At 44.1% G+C, this 23,316-nt stretch overlaps 1 protein-coding gene across 8 annotated transcripts in view; it reads right to left on the reverse strand.

Annotated features, from left to right (window-relative positions):
* Positions 1-1,481: 1,481 nt before the first annotated feature.
* The window catches only part of LOC129199619 (metalloprotease TIKI1-like), a 97,723-nt gene continuing 75,888 nt past the window's right edge, over positions 1,482-23,316 (reverse strand). For 5 of the 8 annotated variants that reach the window (XM_054810396.1, XM_054810392.1, XM_054810391.1 and 2 more), the window contains 2 exons: positions 21,212-21,472; positions 16,763-17,496 (listed from right to left, as the gene is read on the reverse strand). In XM_054810396.1, the coding sequence (XP_054666371.1) occupies positions 17,316-17,496; positions 21,212-21,472 (442 nt within the window). In that variant the 3' untranslated portion in view covers positions 16,763-17,315. Of the gene's footprint in view, positions 1,650-8,785; positions 8,832-16,762; positions 17,497-21,211; positions 21,473-23,316 lie in introns of those variants that run through there. The other 3 variants (XR_008574700.1, XM_054810393.1, XM_054810390.1) reach the window with 3 other exon arrangements.

The following is a 23,316-nucleotide window of genomic DNA, read 5'->3' on the forward strand; positions in this document are numbered from 1 at the left end:
TGTGGAAACATTTGCCAAAACATATTGCAGATGCTAAGCTTACATGGGTTCAAGGGGAGGTTGAACAAGTTTATGGAAGAGACATCTATAAGAGGTTACCAAGTACACAGAAACAATATCTTGTTCAGAGAAAAAGTGCCAAAGCCAAGAACTGTTGGCAGCTGGGAGAGTACAAAAACCCAGGTCTGTCCTATGCTTCTGTGTATTCAATGTCCTCACCGTAAGAGCAGCTTTTGAGACTAGCTGCAGAAGTCTTACAGGTTTCTGCACCACATAGGGCTACCAAGAGCAGAACATTCCATTCTTACACAGCCCTTTGAGGTTGTTTTCTCTTCATTACCCTATACACAGCCAGGTGCTGCATATTCCTGAGCAGGCTGCTCCAGCCACCTCTCAACCCATCAACACAGACAAAACAGCAATGCGTCAGTAACAAGGAACAGACTTGGCAGAGGTCTGTAACATTGCAGACTTGAGGACACATTTAATTAGTCATAATCACTTTCAGAATAAAAATAACATGCTCAATTATTGTGCAAATCTGATCTGTTAAACCTCCAGAGAGTACTGACTCAGGAACCAAGATTTCCAGTTCTGAACACTGTACTTATAAACACCTGTATAAGGCACTATGCAAAGAGAGTGTCACCTCCTCTACTGCCTAGTGCATATAGGGCAATAGCTTCTTCTTGTTTGCAACTATTTCTTAGTACAAGCAATAAATATTTGTGCTGTGATGTAAAGGTTATTGGTCCACTGTCCCTTTATCAGACACAACAATGTTTTTGCCTACACAAAACAGAAATGTAAAGTTTCCAATTCATACAAACTGTTATGAATAGATTAGCTGGCACCATTTCAGTCATTAATTACATTAGCAATACACTGCAATTGAAGTGTAGTATGTGGAATACATTGTTGTTGAGCATATGCATGTATGGAAAATAAGCTCTTAGTATCTTGCAAAGAATGTTCATTTGTGGCAGATAAGATCAGAAGCCATTTAAATGGTAATACAAACACATTTTCATCTGAGCCTGCTGGGTCCAATTGAAAATTCCTTTAAAATAAAAAATTCCTTAGCTAACACACATTTATCTTATAAATTCATTACAGACATTCTGTTAGGAAATACTATAGAAGACATCAGTGTGTTGCTGAACATTATACATACAAAAATCACTAGTTCTACTGATCATTGTCAGTAAGTACAGCAAAGTTCCCAGTAGACAACACCACGTCATCCTCACTCAGACCTTGGCACAGAATATTCCTCCAGTGAGTCATCATCAGTTTTAAAAGAACAGTTCTGACAACATTTGCCCTAAACTTTTAGACTATAAATGCAGCAGGTCCCACAGAAGATCTTCTAAACCCTACTAAAGCCTTTAACATCCAAGGGTTCCACACTTACAGCTTGCTGTGTCGTCTTTGTTCTGTCTTGTAGTTCTGTGTTACGCACAAACCTGAAAACACTTGGGTTCATTGCTGTGTGTTTGGGAGCCATACAACCATACAGCCCTTGGCTTGCTGGTATTATTGACAGTACTATGTAGCTCCTCATTCGAATCTTTGTCACTCCTGCTCTTCTCACTTATGGATGACTAAGAGGAGAAGGGTGGCAGGGAGAGCTTCTTGGACATCATTACCTACAAATCAAACACACATTGTCTGTTAAATAAAAAATAACAAAGGTTTGGCAACTGCAGATCTAATCTGTACAACTTTAAATGCCTAGATACTATCTTTCTCCATAGTTGCACTGTTTTGCCTGCATAGAGTTAATTTTCTTCACGGTAGCTTGCATGGTGCTATGTATTGTATTTGTGCTGAAAATGGTGTTGATAACATAGATATGTTTTAGATATTGCTGAGCAGTACTTGTGCAACGTCAAAGCCTTGTCTGTTTTTCACACTTCTCCACCTGCAAGCAGGTTGGGAGTGCACAAGAAGTTGGGAGGGGATGCAGCTGGCACAGCTGACCCCAACGGACCAAAGGGATGTCCTATACTGTATGATGTCATGCTCAGCAATAAAAGCTGGGGGAAAGAAGAAGAAAGGGAGGCATTTGGAGTTATGGTGTTTGTCTTCCCAAGTAACCATCACATGTGATGAAGCCCTGCTTTCCTGCTCCTCTCTGAACACCTGCCTGCCGATGGGAAGCAGTGAATGAATTCCTCGTTTTGCTTTGCTTGGATACACAGCTTTTTCTTTCCCTATTAAACTATCTTTATCTCGACCCAGGAGTTTTCTCACTTTTACCCTTCCAACTCTCTCCCCTATCCCACTGCAGAGGACTGTGCAAGTGGCTGTGTGGCTCAGCTGCCTGCCAGGGCTAACCCACAACAATAGTTCAAACACTTTTGCTGTTCAATTTTGTGGCAGTTAAATGTAAAATCTTCTTTCTTTTCTCTTCAAGCAAATGAAGTCTACAATTGTATATTTTCCAGTTATGTTTCTTCTGACTACAGAGAAGCCCCTCATAGCCCAGTCCAGAAGAACAGAATGATCTGTGAGAGAATCTTGATTAATAAGTCATTGATTTTACTTTGTTAAGGACCTCTTTCTGTGGATGAGATGAATCAAAATAATCAGCAGGTAGTGCTTGAAAGTTAGAAAAAATTGGAGCATGCAAAAACTGGAGTGGGGGAGTAGGGGGTGGGGGCGGACAGCCTAGCTGCCTACATATGCAAGCAAGGAGATGAAAGCACCAGGGTAATCAGCCTCATCACCTTGACTGTGTCTGTAACCCAGGTGTAGGTGTCCCACTTGCTTCTTGTCAGAGGGGAAGTTGAGCCTCCCAGTTACACGTACAGGAAGAATGAGGCCTACAGTTCCCTGGGGGCACTCCACTGAGGATATCAGCAGGGCTCTCTCACAACAGAAACATCAGTTATCTCCTTTCTGCAACAGCCAGGCCCGGAGGCCTGAGGTACGGGTGGGAGGGGTGTCCCAGGGCAAGGTCCCCCCATGCCGCTTCACTCCCATACTGCCGGGACAGGCGCCCCAGGCACAACCCAGTCTGACCATTGTCAGGCAATGGTGCCCAGCACTTCCCAAAAGCCCTCGCAGAGGATCCGGTATACTACAGCAACGATAAACCATACTCCCGTATCATCATCACGCACCTGTTGCCTTCAACCAATCAGAGGCACGCATCTTAGGCTGCCTGGCAACAAACCCCGCCCCGCAGGCATCGGCGCCCCCTAGCGGCGCAGCAGGTTCTGGCACCTGACATGGTGGGTGGCCCGACGGCAGCCTGGGGTGGCAGCTGCACCGGGAAACTCCAACCATGGCAGAGCAAGGCTGAGCTGTCCGCCATGAATGTTTCCAGTGAGGGGCTGCGTGTGAGTGCTGGGTGAGGGCTGATGAAGAAGTGAGTGTTGGGTACCGCCAGAGGAAGCAGAGCAGAATCTGCCCGTGCCAGTTGACGACAGAGACTCTGGAGAGCAGAGGGGTTTGGGGCAGGGCCCAGCTCCCAGGTCCCTCGGTTACAGGCAGGTCTGCCTTCCCTTGGCAGATGAGGCACTGCGTGGCTTTGAAGACCTATGACTAAACACAGATCTAGGAACCTGCTTGTGGAGACCACATGCCTGTGACAGAATACCAGTGTTTACCATGAGAATTAAATTAATGCATTAATCCAACAAAAACCAACTCCATAAAATTAATTGTGGAGGCCTTTTTTCAATAACAGCTATATTTTCAGGTTTCTGAAAACCAAAAAAGGCTTTCCATCTTTTCTTTCATCTTGAGAGGCTTCGGTGTAGATAATGTGGGCCTATCAGAGGTGTGCTGAAGATGACATTTGTGTGGCCAAATACTGCAGCCTTGTCTTTTGCTTTGAGATGGAGGAAAAAGTTTAACCCTGCATCTGGAAGGCAGAACCCCTCTGGGCCCCAGACCTCTGAAATTCAAAGGCCCTGGAGAAGGCACACCAGTCAAGAAGACAGCATTGGACAGGAAGACATGCACTGCATAGATATGTTTTGCCTGTTAATTGCCATCTGTTCAGGCCTTGAGCATTTCTGACAGTGTGCATAGATTTACCACCCAGCCAGGCTGTTTTTGAAATGCTGCATGACATACAGAATCAAGATGCAGTCTATGATTCCACTGGGTGAATACCTGATATAAAAACCAAGAGCGATATAAAATTCAAGAAGAAGAGCAGTAAAATCAAAGAAACACAGCTGATACTTTTTGTCAGCATATTAGGAAGAACGTGATTTATCTTCAAGAAAGGCAGTAGGCCTGGTTTGGAACTGGCTTTCTCTCACAGGGGGAGAGGCAGGAATAGCCTGGAGTCTTCTAAAGCAGGGTGATGAGTATACAGCCAGCCTGATGCCTCCTTATGGTCAGGTTGGAATTCAGAGCACATGTGGTTTTATTTTCTGTGAAAGCATGATGATAAAGGCACTTCGAAGGTTTTGCAGGTGGATAAGACTTCACTTTAAGGTATCCCCCACAAGAAGAAAAGCAGTGGTCTGGCCAGGATTCAGGGAAATTGGCTTCCAAGACTGTACACTGGCCATTAATTCCCCCAAATACATGGTAACTCTGGAGAGCTGAATATTCTGAGATAGACTTCGTTTTTTAATACAGATGATGCCTCTAATGGTTTAGGCTCTTCGTACACTTTTCTCCCACATGATTTTTATCACCCCCATCCAAGCACTTAGAGATATATTTAAGAAAGTAACACCCTCATGTGGGAAGGAAGGACCCATAGGTCTCTTCTTAAGAAAAGGCACAAACAGAGCAAAACTACTCATCCAAGACAAAGACCTGTGCCCAAGCAAGGATCTAAACAAAGTACTCCAACTTCCCATTTCAGTGCTTTAACCATATACATTTTCTTATCCCAGAGAGAATAACATGACAAACAGAACAACAGACATAGCACAACGGATGCTCTGTATGGTATAGAAAACAGTGAGAATATTTTGGAGGCTTAATAACAATTTGGCATATTCACCTGCAGTGTGCATATTTCCAGTCAGAGTAGCACTGCTTCCTATAGAGGTAACAAAAACCAGAAAGGATATTTTAAGAAGACAGTTAAGAATTTCCTTCCAAGTCACCATTCATATGGGACTAGCCAGGCCTAAAGAGTGGTGAGAAAAATAAGAAATAACTGCCAGATAAAGTGAGACAGGGATTTATTTGTACTGCTGTTTGAAATAATTCTGGAATAAGATGCCCATAGCTTGTACTCAGGTTAGCTGTTCTAAAGCACATGGGCAACATCTAGTGTTAGATGAGGGATATTGCATATTCTGGCATCTTTGTGAATGGCTAAACATCTGAATCACTCATAATCAATGCCTATAAAAAGGTCTTCATATCTTAGGTCAAGATGACATATCCCAGAAATCAGGCAGGCATTACCACAAAAGGCACATATCATGTATTTGCTTGTTTTTTCTCAATGCCTGAGTACTGTTAGTGGTCAGTCCTGTTAGTCAATCCTGTTTAGGCTTAGTAAAAAACCAACAGTCAGGAGCCTTGGGAAATCAGGTTAAAGGAACGGTATCAACTCAGAAGTGATGTGTTTTAGATGAACAAGTTTCTTATCCACATGAGTAATTAAGCTAGTTTGGACTAGCTAAAAGGAATAGCAAAGCACCCACCACCATTTAACCTACAAATCCTAGAAAGTCTACATGGAGACATGCAGAGTTTCTTTCTCCAGTATCAGTCTATGGTGATGGCCACAGTCCAAGAAGCCAGAAATTCTCTGGTCCTGGCAGAGAGGAGGAGACTTACTGCCCTGCAGAACAAGGTTGTTACTGAATGGGAATGGATGGATGGATGGCTTGATTAAGTAGGAGGAACATAAGAAAGCAGGACGTGCATAGAGTGTGCCCAGAGCTTCAAGCAGGGAATGAAGAGATCACAGGGTTGATGTGCACGCTTTAGGATGATGGAGAATGGGAGGATGCTGTTTTGCAGAGGATAACATTACAAAGTCACTTGGCACTGGCATGCAGAGATCAGCACAACTCTGACCCACCTCATCTGGTGAGGTACCAGTCAGTCCATTTTCTCCCCTTCCTCCCTCGTCATCTGTGACCCAGCTTCTCTAATGACCATCTTTCTTCAACAGTGTGACAGCAAGGCCCTTGGACCAGCAAATGTCTACAGGCTTTATGAAGAGGGTTAGCACTGGCCAGATCACAATCAAGCTGTGGCTGAAAGGGATGTTTATTTCTTCTACTTTGTGGGTCCAGCCTTCCCCTGTGTTTTGGTTTTACCCCAGCCAGCAGCTGAGCACCATGCAGCCATTCGCTCACTTCCCCTATGGCAGGATAGGGGAAAGAATTAGAAAAGTGAGACACCTCATGGATTGAAATAAAGACAGTTTAATAAGTAAAGTAAAAGCCACGTGTACAAGCAAAGCAAGATATGGAATTCTTTCCCCACTTCTCATTGGCAGGTAGGTATTCAGCCATCTCCAGGAAAGCAGGGCTCCATCATACATAACGGTGACTTGGGAAGACAAATGCCATGAAGGTTACTCGTAGCTTGTGAACCATCTATGGCTTGCTGGGAGTGTGGCTGCTAGCTGGCTCCCAGAGCAGATACAGGGTTAAGTCTCTCCAGGGACAGGGAGTGAGTTCTGATCCTATCAAAAAAAAGCTGAGGGATTTTCACCAGCACCTCATACAGCTGTAGTCTGCCTGAACATCCCTTGCTTCCTTCTTTTCCCCCCAGCTTTATATGCTGAGCATGACGTCATATGGTATGGAATATCCCTTTGGTCAGTTGGGGTCAGCTGTCCCGGCTGTGTCCCCTCCCAACTCCTTGTGCACCCCCAGCCTACTCACTCCTGGGGCGGTGTGAGAAGCAGAAAAGGCCTTGGCTCTGTGTAAGCACTGCTCAGCAGTAACAAAAACATCCCTGTGTTATCAACACTGTTTCCAGCACAAATCCAAAACATATCCCCATACTAACTACTATGAAGAAAATGAACTCTATCCCAGCCAAAACCAGCACACCTTGGATCTTCAGAACAATCAGTTGTCTAAGCTGGTTAGAATGTTTCCCTTGCCCTGACTGTGGACCAACTACTAAGACTTGGGAAGATATCTGGGACCCCAAAGCTTTTATCTAGGCTTCAATACTACACTAGAATCTGTTCTCTGAGCAGCAGATTATACTGACAGGGCTTGTCTGCTGAACTACAACAATCTGGTCAGGGCAAACACCATATTCACTAGTTTTATATCACAGCTCTGTACACAATTAGGACAGGAACACAATCTTTACCTTGCCATTTGTTGCCAAGAGAAAAATTGGTGGGAAGGGAGAAGGCAGAATATGCTCAGCTGGTGTTATTTCCACAGCCAACAAAATGTATTGTTATGGCTGGAGACTAACAGGTCCCAAAGTCCAAGATATATATAGATACCTGCCTCCAGCAGGCACATCCCATATGCTGTTCCTGTGGTGCCTGCAGACCAAACCAGCAAATGCTTGCATGGCAAACTACAGCTGTATGAGGTGCTGGTGAAAATCCCTCAGCTTTTTTTTTTATAGGATCAGAACTCACTCCCTGTCCCTGGAGAGACTTAACCCGGTATCTGCTCTGGGAGCCAGCTAGCAGCCACACTCCCAGCAAGCCATAGATGGTTCACAAGCTACGAGTAACCTACAAATAGAGATCCAGAGATGCTGTCATTAGCTTCCTGTTTCACGCCACCTTGATACAGCCCATTTTGGCTCAGTGCAAGGTGCTGGTAGCTACAGCTGCATCAGGAGGTCAGACAAGCTGTCTGGTCTGGTTTCGGCTGAGATAAAGTTAATTTTCTTTCTAATACCTGGTATAGTGCTTTGTTTTGGATTTAGGATGAGAACAATGTTAATAACACACTGATGTTTTAGTTGTTGCTAGGTAGTTGTTGTGTCTACACTAAGTCAAGGACTTTTCAGCTTCTTATGCCCTCCCAGGTGCACAAGAAGCTGGGACAGCACAGCCAGGACAGCTGAGCCAGACTGGCTAAAGGGATATTCCCTAACACAGAACGTCATGCTCCATATATAACTGAGGAAGCTAGCTGAGAGGCGGGATCACTGCTCAGAAACAGACTGGACATCGTTGGTTTTTTTCCCTCCTGCATGGGGTAATTGCATTTGTTAATCACTTGTTTTATATATATTTATGCTTATATTTCTTGCTATTATTGTTATTACTATTATTCTAATTCTCTTCCTTTGTTATCCTATTAAACTGTCTTTATCTCAACCCAGGAGTTTTTTTTCCATTCTCCTCCCCATCCCCTTGTTGGGGGGAGGAGTGAGCAAGTGGCTGCATGGTGCTTAGTTACCCACTGGGGTTGAACCACAACACCATCTTTACAGCATCACCTGCAGTTTGTCTTTCTATGCTGTATTTACAAAGATAGGGATACAGTTTTGTTTCTTGGTTTTAGCACCATGGACTTGGACAGCAAAGGAACTTTTAAAATGTGAGTTTGATGCATTTTGTGCTCTGGACTGCGCTCTTGCTGTGACACAAATACAGGTTGCCAACAAAAGAAATCACTTGTCTTTCCATCATTTTGCTCAGAGAATTTCCTATGCAGTAGGTATTGTACAGGTATGTGGAAGGTAAGAACGTCTGCCTCATTAAGGTTATCTGATCAAGGACCTTTTCAGTGCAAAGGGGATAATAAATAAAAGGGGAAGTGATAAGCAAGAACACAAACCTGGTAGACAACAGATAAAAGAGATGATGCCAAGGATTAAAAGTGTCCAGTTACTAATTGATGGATGATTGAAAGAAACTCCCGGGCACAGCTTTGGAGATGGCCACCTGGAATTTGTATCTGATAAGAAAGGACAAAAACAGAGGACTGTGAGGATTTGAGATATTCAAGGAGGATCTGAGGGACTATGCAAAATTCACAAAGGAATGGGGAAGGGGATTGGGGAGGAACAAAGGGGGGAATAGACAGAAAGTGGTATGAAAGGGGCCAGTTGCATATAAGATATTGCCGGTCAGTAGGCTTGTCTGACCATGCCCTGTGCATGATCACTAAAGTTGGCCCTATCTTCTTCTTAAATCTTTTCTTAACTGCAACAGGTGGGGGTCTTGGCCAGCAGCCACTGGGATGGGAACACTCTGTGTCCCGAAAACCAGTAATTGTGAGGAAACTGTGGGGAAAACAAAGCTGGAGAGGGGCTTGTCTCCAGCAGCTGGTGTGGGACCTCAAGTCACAGGTGCATGTGCCTGGCACCTGTTGCCATGGGGCAGAAGAGGGTCTGTGTCTTCTGCAAATTTGCTGTGTGCAGGACTGGGGTGCACTGCATGGGCAAACCTCAAGCAGTACCAGCTTGAGTAGGAGGTCTGGGCAGAGGTACCAAATAAGCAGAGGGTCTGTGCTGGTAACTGGGGGAACCTGTGAGTGTGGGGTACCGGTGAGATGAGTGTGTGAGTGCTGGATCTGTTAGCTGGACGAGATGGTGAGCAGGAGACCCATGAAGCGTGTAAAAGGGTTCAGGATCTGGGTGGGGGTAGTGGTTGGACAGAGGTGTGGGCCATGCCCGTGCAAGCCACAGCTGTGTGTGTGCTTATGAACTGAGGGGCAGGGGGAGTGCACACGCTTTCATCTGTGGCAGTGTGTGTGACTGGCTGTGTCAGCATCCTCTGTGTGTGTGCGTGTGCGTGCACATGTCTGTCTGTCTCTGGGATGGACACGTGCTCAGCTTCGCTACTGGTTGAACCTGCAAATGGGAAAGCGGCATCAGACCATCAGTCTGGGACAGAGATCTCTGGGTCTCTGAGCCACGAGGCACCAGCTGCCAGGCAGGAGGAAAGCCCCAGGCTCTGGAGCTGCGAGAGGTGGTGGCTGCTTATAATACACCTTAACATGCATCCATGTGTTTCAAGCCTAAATTCTAACTCAGCTCTTGATCTCCCAAGTTGAAGGCTGGCCTCATCATATCAGAGGATATAAAATACACTGAAATGTCCTTCATCGTTAATTTGCTAGTCTACCAGTCAGTCTGGATTGAACCCTAATTCTTTTGGATACAAGGGGTCATGAAGTAACAGATTACCCAGAGAGGTCTGGCAGGATATGTGCAGCAAGACAGAGATGCTTCAGAGACCTTGAATGCATTTTGGTTTTCCATATAATGAACAGACTGGCTTTAAACACCTCTGGATCTACAGGACACTTAATCTGAATTTAAAAAAACAGAACTAATACATCAAGAATTGCGGTCCCCAAATTGCAAGCCTGAAGAAATTACAAAACAAATTTGAGTTTTAATGAAATTCAGGTGTAGGAAATTCCAAGTCAGATCTTGAACATATTACCAGAGGAAATCACTGAGACTAAACAGATAACAAATTCAGTAAAGAATTGGGTATTTGAAGAATATTCAGTTTGTTATTAGCAGCCACCACTGAAATTTCAGAAAGGGTATTTTTGTCATTTTTTTAGGCTGTAAACCAATCTCTGTACTGTAGTTCATCACTGACACCTGGCTTCTTGGGCAAATTATTGTGTGTTTGTTCACGGTGGTACACCTAAATGTTTCCTGGATTATCAGCTTCTTTTCCTGCTGTCTAGGTGCTAAACTGTTGAGACAGAGGTTGTCAGCTCTTCTGTAAACTGCTTTATTTGCCTAATTTCCTTTCTAGCTATTGAGTTCTTGGGTTAACCACAAGTGACATTTTCAGAATTCTCAACACAATTGATTTTCCTCAAACCTGAGCCTTACCATGTAAAACAACTCAAGCGTTACGGCTTTACCTCCCAAACAGATAACGGAACAACTGTACCCACAATGATCAGTCAAGAAACAATGCTGTGAATTCAGCTGACTGGAGTACTTTTATTCTGTTTAAATTCCCACACCTCCAGGCAATTCAAGCATCAAGCTTGAAAGAGCCTCAGCAAGCTTGAAGAGGGTCCCTGTTAGCCCAATATTCTTCAGCAAAATATGAATCGATCCTAGGCCACGACTGGTGATTTCTGCTGACAAAGACTTCATATTTTCTTGTATCATTGTGAATATGAAGAAATGTCACCAAAGTGACACTGGTCCCAAGTCATCTTCTAGAGAACGAGTTCCTTTGCAAAGCACTATTTTCATTATTATATTCTAATGCCATAGGCAGCAGAAACTTACTGACGAGCAACGTAAGCTACAGAGGAAGTACACAACACTGCAGAAAAGAAATAGTGCTGTGTGGCATTTAAGAAACTAACATTTCAGCGTAAGTCTAATGTGGGGAAACCATCCTGTGTACATGCACGTGTCACAGAAGCCTGGATATGGGTTGCCTACTTAGTTATAGAAAAATGCCTAAGTTCTTCTGAGTGGGTTGGGTCTTTGCACAGTAGCAATGTGTTTGGAAACATTAAAGCCCCAAGACAAATGGCTGTTTTATGTGGCTTGCTAAGTACAGATGTGTAACTGCTGTACTTATGTTACACATCTTTTTACCTTTCATGACAGGATAGGAGCCTGGTATTCAAGATTCTCGTTGCCTGTGGCATTTTTGCTCCAATTCTTTTAATAGCCTTTGTCCATTTGATCAATTTAGGTGTGAGTTTATATCCTTGAAGCTATATTGGCAAATAGTTACCCAGTATATTAAAAAAGTCCAGCCCAAAACTTCATGTGCCTTCCACATGGAACTGAGGCCTGGCACCCACCATCAGAAGGTTTCAGAAAATTGCCTTGCTTGCTAGTAAACTCTGGGGCAGGCCAGTGAGTTCGTACCTGTTTATAACATTCCAGTATGTTCTAATCAGACATACGAAATGCATTTCCTGGGATGTTTTCAAAAGCCACGTACCAGATGGACAATCACAGTAACATAACGTGTGACTGCGTGCAGCAGCACATGTATTGCAATGCAACTTGAAAAGACAGGGGTCTGTTTTCTTCTATTGCTAATATGAACATAATCAAAATATCTGATTTCTACCATTTCTTTAGAAGGGGCTACCTCCTTCCACTGAACTCTACACAAATGTTCATAAGATCACAGTGAATACTCAGTAAATTAATGAGGGGCTTTAAAAAACTTCAAAGCTTTGGTTTCCAGAAGGGGGAAGAAAGAGATGAACACTCTATGGGGCTTTTTATCTGAAGTGTTCAGTGTGTCTTTGTTAAGAGCTCTATTTCTCTATTAATCATAGGGTCAGAGCTGCTTTGTCTCTCTGAGTATGTCTATACCACCCGGTGCAACTTCACAAAGGGAGCTCTCAGTCCTCAAGGACTCAGGCTCCACCAGCAGTTACTCAGACTGGCCTCAACCTGGCCCACTGTGCTGTACTGGGAAGACATACAGTAGGCAAAACCATCTTGGACAAGGTTGATATCCCCAGTGTACATTTTGTCATGTGCGCTAACCCTGGATGATAAGTACTGAGAGTATGCAAGGTTTGAATCATTCAGAGGGCTGTGTTGCATCCATCTTTTGAGATACTCTGCCACCACTGGATAACCTCAAACGTGTCCCAGGAATGTTTACATGTTGAATCCAATGACTATCAAATACACAGTACAGAAATGGCTGCAGGAAGGCAGCCTTCCAGTGGCTGATCACACCTATCCCTGGCAGATGCTGGTAATCAGCTCTTAACCTCTTAAGTCATGCTCACCCATTGCTTAAGAAACATTTATATATTCCATGCACACTAAACAGAGAGGAACTGTCTCCCCTCAGTTAACTTCTCAGTGGGTCCTAGACTGCACCTGGAAGAGCTGTGGCTTCAAATCTCCTCCAGCAGAAAAGAGAACTGAAAACAGATCTTACCCACTATTTTAACCTCAGAGCTACCTGACAGCACAAAGGCATTAGCTCTGCTCCTTGTTTTGTGGGGACCCCAGAGGCAGTTCCCCACTGGGTGTCTACAAGGAGAAAGCAGGTCCCCTGACCTTCTGCTGGTACTGCCTAAAATTGCACCAACTAATTCAGAGCCAGGATGTGGGGTGTGGAGAGGAGGAGTAGGGAGAACTGCGACAACGCACAAATAGTAACGTTTGTCAGGAAACAAAGGCAAATACTGTTTCTTGTCTTCAGCTGCATAAACTTACAGTGACTTGAAGGAAGGATGTTAAAATAAACAAAATAAAAAAGATAATGCACAAAAGACCTGTAGTCATTTGTCACAAGCACCAGAGAGCGAGCTGTGACAGCAAAGTATTTGTCATCCTGATTACTCAATTATTTATGCATCTACAGACAAATGATATCAACACACATACAAGTGACATTTTAAAATACAAAGCTTTCACTTTTTGCAGTGTAGGAGAAAATAAACTCTCCATGGGTTTTGTGACCTGAAGGATTAAGTGACTTGAGATACAAGTTGTATAATCAGAGGTAATTTAGTCATGGTCAGAGTGTTTGTAGGGTGGAGGTTTTCTGAACTGTTCAACACCCAGTTCCCTGGACACCAACAGGAAATAGCTGGTTGCTTGAGCACGGGAAAATCCAGCTCTTGGATAAGGTACAGTGAACACTGCTGGAATTATCCATATGGAAAGACACACACCTCAGAAAGATTCAGGGGATCAAAGCCAAGAGCCTCAATTCTCTGCCTACACCAAAAGTATCTTCTGAACAATCTTGAACATAAATGCTGGATGGCTGTTACTATCCTGAAGCACAGGAAACACCCAGCAACACTGTCTCCTTCTAATTTTACACTGTTTAACCCACTCAGTCTAGCTGTGGCCTGCTTGCAGGCAGGAGTGTTAATGTATTGTGATAGCGACCCTTTACAGCCTTTACTGATACATACAGTCTTCTCGATAAGGACAACCCTGCACCATAACAGGACTGTGATCCTGAAAGGAAATTAATTCCAGCATGAGACCTGACCCGAATAAACCTCACATGCATTCAGGTGGTTACAGGATAGCAGTCTGGATGAAACACAGCAGAAGGGTAGAAAATGGTAATCAGTTTCATCACGGATATAACAAGGTAACCTGTCCTTTATTAATTTTCATGGCTTAGATTTTATTTTTTTGTGATAAAGGGTAAATAGCATGCTTTGTTCACATTTTCTAGACAGCAAGTCACTGGAGAAATAAACCTTCTAAAGCACATTCTTTGGTTATCTAAGTAAGAGATTTCAGCCTGATTTCTACATGCCGACTGTGTCACAGTGTTTAAAACAGCTGATCAAAAGGGGCCATATCAACTCACTGAACTATACCAGCTTGTTATCTTAGTTATGGAGTAATTGCAGCTTCAAGTCTACCTGGAAGAGAACAGACCAGCCACAAGACTACCCTGGTGTTTGAAGAGAGGGCTCTGCTCTTTCAGTGCTTGGCTTTTTTGCCCCCAGTTGAACAGCACCGTATTTACCCCTGAAGCCTTGCTGCAGAGGGTACAAGAGGAGCACAGAGAAAAAAAAGAAACAAAATGCTTAGATTTCTTAATTTCTATTTATTTACCTGCCACCTGTAACTCCTGCACTTTTCCTCTCTAATCTGTTTTTAGAAGTATAATTTTGCGACATAAATAGTTAAAACCAGAAAAACCACCCTCTTTCCAAAGTTTCAAAGTGAAAAGAAATAAATGTGAATCACTAAACAATGTTTTTTCCATTAGTCTGTGTTCTTTATGCTACTGCACCTTTAAAATAACAAAACCATGCAAGGTCTTTAAAGTGTGTCAGAGGTTAAAATGAGGTAATGAATTTATGCATCCCCTCTCACATTGCTATAATTATCACTCTGGAGGGATGTGAACATTTTTAGACCCTATCTGAAGAACAAGATTTTTTTTTTCTTTCAGTAATTTTATTTTTCACATCCTAATCTGAAAGGGTTTGAAAGTAAACCAGCACTGGATTGCCAGCTTGCTAAGGGGCATTCACAGTTCACAGAAAAGCTGTGTCAGATAAAAGCATGTTACTGAGTATGAAAGCACATTACTGTGTACGAAAGCACACTGAGTGAAGTCATACCTCCTGCAATGCTTTGCAAGCAATCCTAGTTGCTAAACAAATATCATACCACAAAATAAAGCTTCAATGCATAAAAAGCAAGCACCAGCAGAAAGGAAAAGCTGTGAAATTGCAGGAGGTAGCTGTTGGAAGGTCAACAAAGTTCAAAATAAATGGTGTCTAATGCCTGGTCCATTTTATCAGCAAGTAGAAATAAAGTGCATGTGCTGACTATCGCAGGAAACAGGAATTTATGAGCAAACCTGTTTTCTAAGGAGGATGTTTGTCTGCCTTTTTCTCCTAGCTATATACATAAATGTGAAGTTTTATAATAATTAAAAAGCATGTATGTCATAACACAGTAGTCCATTAGCCAAGTTTAGTCAAGCAACAAATATTCACAAGAATTCACAATACACTGCTGAACATCAGTGATGCTTATAACCTATATTCTCCAACATTACAATTTAATCTCAGGGGTGTGTGGAATTATATTATTAAACCAGTACATTTTGAAGTGGGTTGGTTTTTCACTTCGTCCAATAACTTCGCAAACATCAGCCTCCCAACAGAGAAAGAGAAAACTTGACCACAAGGAACCCATGGCAAGAGTCCCAGTCATCTCAAAACAGATCTGTTCACAGAGAATATTGAAGAGATGTCTTATGAAAACAATTTGTCAAGGAGGGGAACAGCAAAGTGCACAGGATAATTAGTAAGTACAAAGGAAAGAGAATGGAAAAGGGAGACCAGGATATTCAGATAAAACAAAGAACGCTTTGTTATAGCACTTAAAGGACGTGGAGGCACCTAGCTCAGGAGAGACCAGGAGATTTCAGCCCTTGCACTGAAGAAAGAAGTACCTGGACCTTCACCCTGATTTCTCAATCAAGTCTGCCACTCATCACAAGCCTGACTGAATCCCAACTGCAAGGCAACAAAATCTCCTCCAGATGCTTCAGAGGGACAGACAGAGGGACAGTGAAGTCTTCCAGGCGCATAATGGGAATACTTGCTTTCCTGAAACTCTGTGGCCCACAGAATGCTGGTACCTGAGCAGACCTTAGCCATTAGAATACACTGACACTCTGACATAATGGTTTTGATAGCCTCCTCGGTTACACTGGTAAAAACACAAGTATACGCTCAGTTTATCAGGCCTGCTGTGCATATTTGAAACGAAGCTATCCCCCATCTGATCTGCTCCCCCCAGGTCATATTTAGGCCAAGGAAAATAGCTGCGGACCCACCAGGTGTAGGACAGTTTACACCAGTGAAAGATCAACTAGAGAGAGACACAGGGGAGAGCACATCACTAGCCTGGCTGCTGTGTAAAGCCAAGGAGGCCAGAACATATTTGGGACCCTGAGGTTTTTAGTACTCTCTATAAAAAGGAATATACAATGAGATGGTGCTGTCTTCTATCCCAGCCCAGATATACTCCGTTCCCTGATGTGCTGCTGCAAACTGCAATGTTTAGCCTCTCCTTTCTCTGTTTTCCTCAGCAAACTGAGGCTTTGTTCAGATTCAGTCCTTCTGAAGGGGGACTGAAATTTGAGATTGAGAGATGAATAGCCTGTTAGGAAAGCTGGAACTGTTCACCACTCCTCCTCCAACATGCAGTAGGATGAGAAAAGGAGGTACTTTTTATAGGCAGTGAAAAACATAGCGAAGCTCGTATACATGCATAGGAAGGGAAACCTGAGGGTTTGTTGTCTCACTGGGGCAGGTGACTGCTGTGTTTCCAAGGTACCAGGCTCAGTACATTGGCCACTGGAGGTTCAGGTATACCCATCTTACAACAGCACCAAACAGACGGCAGAAACATTCTGTTCACAAGTCTTTACAGTTTTATTCTGTTTAGAAGGTGTTGTCATAAACCTTTATATATAATCTGGAGCCCTAGCAAGCAAGAATTAAAAGCATTACCAGTGGACACATAAAATACCAACCTTTCTTTCCCAGCGGTGCTCATATAACCAAAATATTCTGTTCTAATAAACAGAAAAAAATAAAGTTAGTGGTGTGTAAATCTTCTTACAAGGCACTGAAGGTGAAAAAAATGTAATTTAGTTGGGCTCATACAGCTAAACAGCTATGTTATAGCGACATTATAATCTCCCCAAAGCATTATGGGATAACATGAAATCATTCTTCTGCAAGAGAAGGATAAATAACACTCTCATTAAAATATCTTCTCCTGTATTGGGCAGGTCAAACAAGTTAATAGTGTTAATGATCCAGATTCAGGAAAAGGAGGCAGTTTAAGAACACCCAAAAGAACAGGTGTCCCACTCAGTCTTCTATTTTTGTGGGGTTTTTTCACATAAGTTTCTTTTTTGCTTTTTAAGGCGAGAGCCCTGCAGCTTGGCTCCCCCTGTGATTTCAATGCAGACTTATCATATGCAAAGTCAAAGTCAGTAGCAGGAGGAAGAGAGAATGGGGATGCTGGTGAGCGCTGCCAGTGTCTGCGCAAGTGTGACTAGACCGTCCGTGGCCCCGGGGCTGGGGTTCAACCGTGATGTAGCCGTTAATGATGCGGATCCGGGGAGGAGGGTCTGTAGCACTGCAAGGCAAGAGAAGAACGTCAGTCCAGACCCAGAACTGCCTGATGCCCACAGAGCAGGAGATGGTCAGCCTCTGTGACCCACTGTCAGTCTTCTGGGCTCCTGGGAAGGTTCGCTTGTACTGGTTCCATGCTCACCAAAGGACTGTGTCTCCTAATGGCAGAGTGCTGCCTCATCCCTTCCTCACAGGTGTGGGCAGCTCCCACGTTATGAAACATTACGAAAGAAGAAAAGGAAAGGAGGCATTTGCTGCCATATTTATGCAGTAGTTACCGAAACTGTCATCATTAGCTTTACAAAGCCCACATGGACGAGGACGCTTCCCAGCCAAACTGCGAAGCAGTCTTGAGCACGAACAGGGAAGACATTGAGGAGGGTGGAGACAGCACCAAAACACCCGCCCTGTATTCAGGTCTACCCAGCCAGCCTGCCCATTGCTCCCACACAGTTAGTCAGGTGGGTAACACAACCATATTCCTACTGCCCTCCAGCCAGCCTTTCAGCTAAGCAGAAAATACACAAGAACACCAAAACAAACTTTGTTGCAAAAGAGTGTCACTGCGGCCACACTTGCTGAGCACAGCAGGAGTGAGGCACCTGCTTTCAGCTGGATCCATCTTCCCCAGCCATGCTTCTGTACGTGCATCTTAGCCTGGACCAGACTTGTTCCTATACTGCATGTTCCCTTCCACAGATCAGGAATTACAAAGGGTTTAAATGACATGCTTTAAGGAGAGGAAAAGCCACTTACAGAAACACATCCTAGAGTCACTGGGGAAAAAAATATCACCATCCCAGAGTATCTCCCAGTGGTAGCAAGGACTCTGAGATGGTGATGAACAAGAACTGAGTCAGAGCCTGCATGATGCTGAACTCCTATTAGGGCAATATGTGATGGAGAAGAGAAATTTGTATGCTCCAGGCTGCTAACACCAACTGTCCTGTATTGGGGGAGCTCCTACACCACAGCAGTTCAAGAGTCAGAAGGTGTCACAGGTGGTGTTCTCTTTGGCAATGGATTGAAAGCCATGCTTGACCCCATAGCTGTAAGGCTGACGTACACCCCAGGGCCTCATGGTGCTGTATGGCACCAGAAGACAAATTTGGACAAAATTAAAAGCAAATCTACCTGCCAAATAGAAAACCTGCACCCACTCCCCAGCTGCTGTGCACCATTCTCTCCTTACTTTGGTCAGCTGCATTTAAGCAAAAATGCTTTGGGAAATTGAAGGAAATTAGTATCCTTTTTAAAAACACTTACCCTTCCATACCCAAAGGCCCCCACAGAAGGTTTGAACAGTAACTGGAGATAAGCCAGCTGGCAGCACATCAGGGAAACACAGCTGACAGCTGATGCATACATGAGCACAAACCAAAGTAATTCTGCCAAGCCCACTACAAGACTGTATTAAATCACTTGAGCTGCACCTTTCACATTTCAGGCTCACAGGAGGAAAGCTGTGAATGGCCCACGCATAAGAAACCTGACAGCTTTACCTGTGCCTGAGCACCCCGGGGAACGCTTACAGGAAGGGCTGAGGCTCCCAGTGGCATGTGCCTTGCACACGTGTGAACAGAAGGGCTGGATTTCGGTGGGGACGCGTGCCGGCTGTGCCACCAGGTGGGGCTGTCAGCTCAGCCCACGCCTGCCCAGGCAGTCCGCGGCACGGACTGCTTGCACACGCGGGTGTCGGTCAGGGAGGGTGGTGAGTGCCCCTGCTTTACAAAGACTAAACCCAAAGCACGCGTGGGGGCTGTGCGTGAATGACAGCTACCTCTCTGACACTCGTGGCTTTCCCTCTGCAGTAAGGGCGCAGCAATCAGTTGCAATAAGCATCACTTCTCTTTCCCAGGACTGTCATGCAAACAGCTCTGTCTCCAGCCGTTCAAGCTCGCTGCTACTAAGGACTCGACCCCAAAAAGAACTTGTCACCTAGCACCCGGGTAAGTTTCTAGCACAAAGGATGAGTTAATTAGTAGAGGAAGAAAGGAAACATTACAAAAGAAGAAAAGGAAAGGAGGCATTTGCTGCTCCTGTATTTATGCAGTAGTTTCCTAACTGTCATCAGCTTTGTTTTTACCTCACTATTGCCTTGCAGTACTTACAATCCAGTATGTTGCCCTAATATACCTCCGATTTAGTCACAGTAGCATATCCTCCCTCTTCTTCTGAAGGCACTGATGCTGCAAGTGCATGTGTATCTCACATCAGGGCATCCATTGACTTCCCTGAGCTTCATCTGAACAACTGTGTGTGAAAAACTGAACATATCAGTGTGCAGGCAAGGTGGGAGCTTGAGATCATAAACACCTCAAAACATTCCTTAGCGTTTCAACTAAACAGACTGACAACAGAAGCTCCAAAAACCCATTCACAAACAGTGGGTATCAACTACATTAATAGAAAGTAAATTGTACATTAAAAGACAAAATCAAATGCAATCAATATTAAAGATTTGTTTTACTGGGGAATTTTGGACTGTGTGTAGGTCTGTCAGTGGGCATGCAAATTTCCATATGCATTTGTCTCCCTTTCTCTCTAAACTACTCACACTTAGGTTAAAAGGAGTAGCAGAGAGAGCACAAAACTACTCTAGAAAACAGGAAAAGGAGTCTGGTCTAAAAAGTCTGACAATGGCTGAATGCATGGAACAGAACAACAGCTGCTGCACTTGCTTGCAGCCAGCCTGAGCAATGTATTACTCAAAGCAGTGGTACAGCTGGGACCCAGGGAGGTGACAGGAGCGACATAGGAGAACCCTGATATACTCGGTACCCTGGGGAGCAGGAAGAAATATTACCCAGAGGAAGAAAAAAAAAGAAAAGAATGTAGAGGCTTTATTTCAAGAACTGCAGGCTTTTCTTCATCATCCTGACCTGTCTGGTTATTTACAATACCACAGAAATAAAATGCTTTCAACCTGAGTATGGCAGAGATACAAACAGAGACACAAAGTACAAAAGAGAACAGACTGAGGTCTGTGTGTTATCTGACAGGAGGGAAACATTAAGGTACACATTCAGCTACAAGCTTAAGTATAGCTACTGATAGCTACTGAGGGAGAAGTTGGCTTTTTTTTGCAGACTGCTGTAGTTCTTGTAGGTGAGTAAGCTCTTCTGGATGAAAACTAGGGGCTATGTGTGAACCTTTGCCCCACAACACACTCCATTTTTTACGTTAACCCCATTATCCATTAGGCTGTCATACCTCTTTCCAGATCTCCAGTAATGCCATGGGGCTCACATGCTTTTTAAGACTGGAAGAACAGAGACACTGGAAGTACTGCATAAATACCGTCCAAATGCAAGGAGCACATATGCCAGATATGACACTTTCCACATATGCAGCAGCTCTTGGATAAATGTCCAAGGCTTTGATCTGTACCATCTACCACTGGACCCAGACTTATGTGATAAACAGGACTACCATATGCTCACAATTCCTCAAGCCCAAATGCAAGATGATCTAGACAAGGCTTCCACTTGTATTATGTCTAATTTTCCACAAACCTGACCATGTGGAAGAAGTTATTTTGTCACTAAAAGCACAAGCAGCCTTGAGTAAATGTTTCAGCAAGAATCACGGTGAGGGAGAAGGTCAGATCCTGCCCTCAGCATGTATCTAGCCCCTGCAGAAGTTTGGCGTACTGAATTAGTCTAAGTCAAAGTCCAGTATGCATGAAAAACCCTCCTCCCTGCCCAGCTGTTACCTACCTTTCTTCAAGGCGAACCCAGAGATCGTTAAACTGTCGCAGTCTTTGCTTCTTCTGTTGCTTCTTCTTCTTCTTTTTGTACTTCTTGTCTACTTTCTCCAGCACATTGATGCTGTGAGGGAGCAACAGGTGAGGCAGGAACTCTTCCTCTTCCTCCTCCTCCTGGGGGTGCAATGGCAGTGGGAGCTCCTGGGACACGACATAGGGGCTGTGTGCTGGTGATGATGATGAAAGGGCTAACAGAGTTTTGGGGGTTTTTCTGCTGGAAGAAGGAGGGAACACAGATAATATTTGAAAGGGCTTTGTGGCAGAATCCTGGTACAGACACCATCAAGGCACATATAAAACAGGTGTTTCTCCCTGACATATTGGCTGGACGCTTATTTCTCTGCCTTGTATTCCTGCCCCCTCTTCCGTAAGTCAATATTCTGATCAAACTAGTTCTCTTTAATGAAAAAAGCTTTGGAAATGAGATAATCTGGAACTGAGGAAAGAATGTAGTCTGGCTCAGGGTGTAATAACTCTTGGGAATAACCTTGTGCATCTAGGAAGAAACAAAAAAGGAATCACTCCCAAAGTCAGAAAAGGTCAAAGCACACTCCTCTAGTCTGACATCATACTGCAGAACACAGACCAGATTATTCCTTTCAGCAATTCCTGCCCAGAGCCAACTAACTTCGGGGGCAGGGGGACAGGGCGGGGACAGGGCAGGGACAGGACAACTAAGGCCCACTAACTAACGGAGCCAGTCCTAGGTCAACAACTCTCTACTGGTGCAGAAGGTAAGTAATGACCTAGTCCACAGACTATGGTCATGGGTGCAGAAACGCATCTTGCAAATTATCGTCTTTGAAGGGAACGGCTCTATATACAATTAAACAATCCTTTGGGCCATCTAGTCTGCAGCAACTGGAAGGAGACTAGCTGTGGCAGTGCCAGGTTCACCATCATCTCATTTTCTCTTTCATGAAGGCAAATGATACAGAGCAGTGAATGCATAGCCTTTATAAAACATCATGTCAGGGGACATGTCTGACACATAAAGAGACCAGAGCTCAATTCACTATTGTGGCATTGACTTCTAGTGTAAGCATTTACTGTCTCCATGATGATCTGCAAAAGAAGATTACACTGTCCTGCCACTGTCCTGTGTTAGGCTGGCAGCATTATTTGGAATTTCAAAGCAGCTCCAGCAAGTGAGATACTGCAGTGAGACTATGTGCATATACAAACTCTCTCACAAGGCAAATCTTGGAAGCCCAAGGGACTACTCAGTTAAGTCGCCAGAAAAAGTTCTAAGGGCTATGCTTACCCAGCTTCATAGCTCCACCCTGATTACTCAAGCTCTGTTTCATTATACTTAGAGCAAGCAACATCTCCTCATCTATACTCCAAGGCAGGCAGTCTGCAGTCACCTATCCACCATGGCTTTGCTTGTCCACACTTCTCCTCGTTGTTTGGAGTAAAGCTATTCCCTCTCTTTACTTGTTCATGAGCATCTTGGCCAAACTCACAAACTCAACGCACTCTGTGGATACACAAAGCACGACACAAGTATCTGATTGATCTTTATGGCTACTTCATAAAGAGATGCAGCAGTCCTGTAACAAGACAAAATTGGAGACTAGCTTGGGCTGAAATTCAGAAAGGTAACAGAAGACCACAGATCACTGTGCAGAAACCTGGCTTCTATCGATGAAACCTTCCCAGAACTATAGTGTGTCCTTTCTGCCTTGCAATGGCATCGAAAGGAGGAGGTCCAGAAGGGGACGTGTTTCAGCATGGCTGCAGTTTTCAAGCTAGCCCATCGCTGTGGGCACACCTCTTTGATGGAGGATAAAAAGGGTCTGTTGAGAAGACGGAGAAATGAAGCTGTGGACTGGAACCTGAGGGAGAGAGTAGATGGAAAATGAAAAGAATTTGATCTTATTTCCTGCAGGGAAAATTACAGACTTATGTGGTGAACTTTATGTGACTGGAACAGAATGGGTCTTGGGCTATTGATCTCTTTCAAAATCCTTGTGATTGTAACACTCTCACTTCATCACCTCTGAAGTGTCATGACCCTTCAGCTCTCCTCCACATCTTCACATCACTCACTCTATC

This window comes from Grus americana, chromosome Z (genome assembly GCF_028858705.1).
Source record: "Grus americana isolate bGruAme1 chromosome Z, bGruAme1.mat, whole genome shotgun sequence".
Lineage (NCBI taxonomy): Eukaryota > Metazoa > Chordata > Aves > Gruiformes > Gruidae > Grus > Grus americana.